Below are 7,507 nucleotides of genomic sequence, written 5' to 3'. Positions count from 1 at the left end.
CAATTACAATTACAATTACAATTACAATTACAATTACAATTACAATTACAATTACAATTACAATTACAATTACAATTACAATTACAATTACAATTGAGGGATTGGGGTTAATTGCCTCTAATGCACCAAGACACTGACCGATTTTTAAACGCAACCCAAAATACATTTACACAGAGAACTTGGCTTTTGTTATGTTTGAAAAATTTAAATTATGAAATTTAAATGTTGATATGTCATTCATTAAATTTGACAATCAATTCCACTTTTTTCCTTTTAATTTAAAATGTACTCAAACGACAAAAGGCTAACATGATCTTGATTAAATCTAAATGCTGTAGCTCAATCTGTATCGCCTACGACAGGTATCTATGTTTATATCTTTCAAAAATTTTAAACAAAATATCAGTCAATCTGAGAGTGTATTTTGGGTTGCGTTTGAAGATAGGTTAGGGTCTTTATTAACAGTGAACGGCAAAATTATGGAACAATCTTATTTATTAAAACTGTAAATATTTTGTTTTAACAAAAATGCTCGAACATGTCAATTTTCTTTTAAAAAAATACAAAATTCTCAATTTGATTTAAAGTTGTATGTTTGTTTTTTGTTGATATTATTCGACTTTTTTGGTGAGTTTTTTTTTTAACTTTATGTAATATCTAATATTTTGGTGTTGTCAGTTCCAAAATTAAAAGATCTATCGAAATGGCGAAAATTAGGTTTTTTTTTTAAGAAATATCGATGACGTCATTACGCAAAAACGGGCTATTTTTGTCTTAATTTTTTCGTGACTGCAACCGGTTTTTTTCTGATTTTTTACATATTTTGCTTCGATGTTTTGTGACCGTGAGTGATTTTTTTGGTATATGTTTTGTTCCAAAGAACGAAAATTGAAAAAATAATTTTTTTGATATTTAATTAATAATCATACAACAGTTGTTCAAATAACCTAAAATAACCAAACGAGATTAAAGTGAAAATTGCTATTTTTTGTATACGCTCCCGAAAACAGCTGTTTTTGGGACTCATTTGAGTCCCTAAAATGAGTCTTTTCCGGACTCAATAAAATAGTACGCAACACGGTTATTTTAGGTACTCAGTCACCAAAAACAGTTTTTGCAGACTAAAAAATAAAATTGCTTATGGTAACGAAATTTTTTTATTTAGTAAAATAAAATAGTAATTAAAATCTTGTATGCACCACGTACGCAAAAGGTTTTAGGTGACCTATTTTGCGTACTTGATACATAAATAGTACGCAAAATGGAATTTTAGATTAAAATGAGAGGACAAATCTCTAAAGGCGTGTTTTGAGTTCGCAAAATAGTCATTGCAGAGACCGATGCAAAAAAATATTTTCCAATTAACAGTTAAATTGCAATACACTAAAAATGTGTAGAAAATATTACATCACTCGTTTTTGTAAAAATCATTGTACATCTCGACAAACTAATCAGTTGTTTTGTGTGCAAGTTTTTTACAGTCACAGGAAATTAAATCGAATTAATTTTTTTCTTAAGTGCTGTCAGATTAAATTATTTAATTTTTACTACAATTGTTGGCCTCTGGCTATGCTCAGTCGAATAACGGTATATCAAAGAATAATGGCACAAAAATGTCGACATTGAAATTTGTAATTAACTTACAATTTAATTCTGAATAATACAAATGTTTATAAAATGTAATTTTTTTCCAATTTTTGCTTTCATTTGATCTGAAACAAGACACCCCGCATAGATTCAAATAAGTAACTTCATTTAATACTGCTCAAGAAATTTATTTAAAGCTGAAGTTATTTGCGGTTTCTGTGACCTGTGTAATAGGGAAAGTTTCTATTTTGTGATTATAAATTTCAATAAAATTATGTAATATTCTCGACTATATTCCACACAACTTGACGGTATATGAGCTATGCAACTTGTTAGCACTGTTGTTTACCGAGTTGCCGACCGTAAGATTGCATTATTTTTGTAACCAAGCACCGGAGTCGACTCGGAAGGAAGATCAAAGGAAGTTGTTTTGCTTAAATTAAAAAATATTTGTTTGCACACCAAAGCGGAACGTAAAGTGATAATTTGGATGAAATTGTGCGTTAGTGCTTGTTTTTAATATAATTAAAATAAATTCACCTTCTCACGATCATTACTTATGTATGCTTGTTTTTTAACATCACATTTACGGTAAAATAAAGCAAAATTGTGATGTATGTCGCATGCAAAACAACAGTCGGGAAAAAAAGGTGGTTAGATGCCTTTAATTAATAGCTTTTCTATTTAATAACAGGTGTGTGCATAATAAATATTTAATATTTACATTAACTCTACAAATTTGCATCGTATATGCGTGAATGTTAATGTAGGTACTGCGTTGTTTTTCAACGTGAATCATACATAATTGCGATGAATTATGGTCGCGACTGATAATCATGGATGAATCGCCCGAGATTTATTGAATGAGAGATTGAATCGAGGATATTTTAAATATAATTTTAATAACTATAACAGGAACGTATTTTATTCTGAGGAATTGTTTACAAATTCAGTAGACAGGCAGCTCTCAATCTGAAAACAATTTTTCAGATAGAGGGTTTGGTAAATCTAAACTTGGAAGGTCTAAAACAATTTTTTGAATTTCTTGCTAGATATAAATGACCTGAAACATTTTCTGAAAAGTTGTAATAGATGTAGATTGGCTAGTTTTAATCAAAATTTTCAATAGATCTAGATGAACTATCTATTGATTTTCGGCTTAAAATTGAGCCATATAGATTCAAAATATCACAATTTGCTTCATTTTCGCCTAAAATTGGATTTTAAGCTATTATTTTTATAAAATAGTTTGATTTAGAATTATTATTGTAGTGAAATGGAGCAAAATTGGGTTGGAAATAGCTCAAATTGCTTTATTTTGGAAGAAACCTGTTATTTAAGATTTTATTTTTTGAAAAACTCTGATTCAGGTTGATTTCTGTCTTAAAATTGAGCCAAATCAATTGGAAATAGCACAAATTGCTTCATTTCAGCCTGAAATTGAAATTGAAAAAATATTTTTACAAAATACATTAATTTAGATTGAATTCTGTATTAAAATCGAGCAAAATCCGATTGAAAATAGCTTTATTTTGGAAATTACTTTATTTTGGAAGAAAATTTTTATTCAAACTCTTATTTTGTTGAAATACTTTGATTCAGATTGATTTTCTGCTTGAAAATGACCCAAATCGATTGGTAATTGCACAAATTACTTTGTTTTGGTCTAAAATTGGATTTTAAGCAGTTATTTCTATAGAATACTTTAATTTATAATGATTTCTATAGTAAAATCGAGAAAAATTGTGTTCGAAGCTCAAATTGCTTTACTTACTACTACTTACTGAAAGAGATTGAATCTAGAATATTTTAAATATGATTTAAATAACTCAACAGATCTAGATGACATGAAACATTTTCTGAAAAGTTTTAATAGATCTAGATGATTGGCTACCAGTTTTTTAACTAATGTTTTGGTAGATCAAGATTGGACAATGAATTTTGATCAAAATTTTTAATCGATCTAGATTGACTATCAATATAATGTAAGAGATTGAATCTAGAATAGGTTAAATATGATTTGTTATTAAAATCAACAATACAACAGCAACATATTTTATGCTTCTAAAGAATTGCTTACAAATTTAGTAGACAGACAGGCAGCTCTCATAGTGAAAACAATTTTTCAAGTCGAAGGTCTAATAAATCTAAACTTAGAGGGTGTAAATCTCTTTTTTTGATTTTTTGCTAGATCTAGATGACCTGAAACATTTTCTGAAAAGTTTTAATAAATTTAGATTGTCTACTAATATTTTTAAATAATGTTTTAGTAGATCTAGATTAGACAATGAGTTTTTATCAAATTTTTCAATAGATCTAGGTGAAATATTAATTAATTAATCTACTAGATTTTGATGGCCTATTAATTTCTTACTAATGTTTTGGTAGATCTAGATAAACTAACAAGTTTTTTTTTATCAAATGTGGTGGTAGAACAATTATTTTTAAATTATTAAAAACTAGTAATTTTAGTAATTCCGGCAATAAAACGTTTTATTGTTGAACGAAAAGGGAACTATAACCCTTTTGGTACGCCGCTGCGCGTATATCTATAATAGAAAAGTTTTAACGACCTAAAGTTTGGTTGAAATCAAGGAAGAATAACACTCGTTTCAATAAAATAACTCCTGGATATTATCGCTTAAAACTCGAATAAAAATATTCAAAATGAAGTTTTCTTTTTCGCTCCACTCCCCTTGACACAATCTGTTGTATATCTCTGCGGGACATCCCTCTTGAGTGAATATTCACAACTATAGACCGCGATATTCTGTCTGGTTTAAGATTAATGACACGAGATAAAAACGATGACTTTATGGCGATATCAGTCTCGCCCAGGGAGCCGTCTTATCACTCCCTTCATCCTCCTATACACACAGCTCGAACCTGTTGGCGTCTCCACTTAACCCACTTTCCCCTTAAAATGTTTAACGCATTTTGTACGAAAATGAATTACTCGACTCCTTCGTCCTCCTCGACGGATTTCCGGTCCGCGCGCTGTGATTTATTAGATATTCGACGGTGTTTTGGCGTGAAAACTCCAATCCGAAAACTTTAACCATTATCGCGCACTTGCCACGACGGAATTTTTTCCATTTTTCTTAACCGCGATTTGAAAATTACATGAATTGTAAGGGAGTTTTTGTGGGGAACTCGTCAACGTCACTGATAAAACTTCCGACAAGACTTCAATCAATATTAAGAAAAAGGGGACTAATTTTTTAAATTTCTCTTGCAGCTGTGATGGATTTAAAGTTGGCTGTGACTGGACGAGAGTTACTTTTAGCCCCGATGGTCAGTACCTAGCCGTGGGGTCGGCTGATGGCAACGTCTACATATGGGGTGTTAATTCCGGAAAAGTGGAAATGGTTTTAAAGGAGCACTCGTAAGTGGGTTACATGCTTTTGTTGGCGCTTTTTGTTCAAATAAGTTGAGTACCCGTTTATCTAACTTTAATTTATTTTTTTTTGTTTAAATAACTTGAAAAAGTATAGAGGTTAACTTTTTCGATAGTTTACATCACAAATATTTTTTGTTTAAAATTGAGTAAAAGGAAAAAGTTTTTGAATATCCAGACTGATTTATCATTTGGAAATGCAGTCACTTTAGGCAAAATGTTAAACCAATCAAAAATTTTCACTATTTCGAAATAGGAAGCTAAACTTTTTTCAAAAATGAATTTTTACTACTTATACAATGTACTGGGTATAGGCCAAATTTGATTATTTTTTTTTAATTAACTTTGTTCGTTTTCATTGATTAAACGTTTTGTGGCAGAATGATAATTATTCGGCTAAAAAATAGTTTAATCAGTTGTTTTATGCGTTATTTCTCTATGAGTAACGCTCATGAACACCATGAGTGCGCAGCACGAATGACCATGAATAAAAATATTCTACAATCTTTGACTACGAATTGTGTTCAACAGACTATTAAATGAACCAAATGGCAAATTTACGTTACACATGATTTTAATTTTATAGCAAGCGGTTTAAAATATTCAACACTCGTGGAATATCCAGTTATGTTTTATCAATATTTGCTTGAATTTGTTGTTGCTAATGCGAAAGTAAATATGCGTACTTATCTGCCATATTATTGGTTAATATTTGAAAAAAGAGAGGTGAATTGAATAGTCTGAACTATTCTTCCGAGTCATAGTACCAATTTCGAAACTTTTTTCGATTATTTGGTATGGTAGAAGGGGTACTTGATTTATTCTTCCGCTCTTTGTGCAGTAGATACGTGTTGGCTGCATGTTTGTGGTATTTGTTACATGGCTTGTGAAGATCTCATGGCCTCTTCTCCAGGTCCGCCGTGACAGCTACCGGGTGGCACCCATACGGAACAATGCTAGCCAGCGTAGACAGATCAAAGAAGGCTGTCATATGGAGCGACATCTAACTTGTACATAACCATAATTCCCATTCTTTAAAAGGTCGGATAATAAATTTAAGTTACAAAATCTAGTCTTTAAGATTAACATCACGTGTTTAGGGTTCTATGGGAAAGTGGGCATGCCACTAATTCTGTTGTACTACTTTTGTTGTTATTATTATAATTGTTGTCATTTTTATTGCGACCACGATATATATTTTGTAAAAAATAAAATTTTGTCTCTTGTAATGGAATTTGCGACTATAAAAATTACTTTTTTAGATGGAGTTTTTCTGATTTTTCCCTCCGTTTTCCTCTTGCCTGTTTCGATCAGGTCGCGTGCACAAAGAACATTAATCCCGAATGGCGGAGCTTTAAAGCTTTAGTTTTATTTGATTTTGTTCTAAAGTCGGCGATTGAATTGTCATACGTGTTAAGAAAAATAGAAAAATTACGTCGCGCCGCCTCTGGCTTTCTTTCGATTAACTGTAGTATTATCATATTGACGAAATTGGTGATAATAAAATTTAAAAATATCGAGGGACAGTAATTGGTTGGAACTGCACCACGTGATTATGGGCGTGCCTAACCTCTCTTTGTGACTTCATTAAGCCAACGATGATCGCACGGAGGACAATTTTTCGTTTTCGTGCTTTTCGTGATTACCACCTGGCCTCCCTAGCTTTTGGTTTTAAGATAAATGACCCAAGTCTCCTGAAAGTCTCCATAGATCTTCATTTCCCGGAGACGTCTGACGCCGACTCGGGTTCACATTCGGCTTATATTGAGGAAATAAAAATAGAGGTGGTCCAAGTAAGCCTTCTCTTCTATTATTTCTTAAATCTGTCCACTATTTCATCCCCTAAATGGACGTTACACTGTTGTTTACGATTACTTATGGGACCATTAAGCCTCCTCCGTATAAACAAACATCTTCACACCGAAACGCATTTATTTCGACAGATTTTATTTCGAGAGCTGTAAATTTCATTTATTTCGCATTTAGCGAGCCACTTAGCTTACGTGCAAAGAGAAATCCCATTATCTGAGAGAGGGAGCCGAGACGTTTTTCGACATTCGAAACAATTACGAGATTCATATTTCACCTACGATGCCTTTTCTCTATTCGGGGAAATTTAATGAATATTAAAATGACACCGAATTGCCGAATGGGGACGGTGGTTTTACCCCAAACTCATAAAAATTTCATTTTGTGAAAGCAAAAAACGAATGAGGAATGTTTAAGCCGATAAAGTCAACACTGATTTTGCGGAATTTACATCTTCGAACATGTCCTAATCAATGATTCAAACGTAGGAGATGCTGGCTATATTGTAATGGTTTTTTTCAAGAATTTTCACTTTATGTGCTTGGAAAAAACAATAAATTTCATTATTTTCATTACTTGGGTTATGTAACATTTTTTCATAACTTTCTTTTTCTGCTCGATAATTTAACACAAACATTACTTGGGAACTCTTGCGCGAAAGTTATAGTAGCCGTTATCTCCTCCCCTATCAATAATTGATCAAATCCTTAAGTG

At 31.7% G+C, this 7,507-nt stretch overlaps 1 protein-coding gene across 3 annotated transcripts in view; it reads left to right on the top strand.

Moving 5' to 3' along the window:
* The window catches only part of LOC123009501 (autophagy-related protein 16-1), a 159,128-nt gene extending 152,881 nt beyond the window's left edge, over positions 1-6,247 (top strand). For 2 of the 3 annotated variants that reach the window (XM_044405874.1, XM_044405872.1), the window contains 2 exons: positions 4,826-4,972; positions 5,877-6,247. In XM_044405874.1, the coding sequence (XP_044261809.1) occupies positions 4,826-4,972; positions 5,877-5,991 (262 nt within the window). In that variant the 3' untranslated portion in view covers positions 5,992-6,247. The remainder of the gene's footprint in view (positions 1-4,825; positions 4,973-5,876) is intronic. The other variant, XM_044405873.1, reaches the window with a different exon arrangement.
* The last annotated feature ends 1,260 nt before the right edge of the window (positions 6,248-7,507 follow it).

The sequence above is a fragment of the Tribolium madens genome, unplaced genomic scaffold, assembly GCF_015345945.1.
Source record: "Tribolium madens isolate multiple individuals breed KSU strain unplaced genomic scaffold, Tmad_KSU_1.1 Scaffold_7;HRSCAF=85;Tcas5.2_LG10, whole genome shotgun sequence".
Classification (NCBI taxonomy): Eukaryota; Metazoa; Arthropoda; class Insecta; order Coleoptera; family Tenebrionidae; genus Tribolium; species Tribolium madens.
The sequence above is the reverse complement of the archived record's forward strand: the minus strand, read 5'-3'. Positions and strand labels throughout refer to the sequence as shown.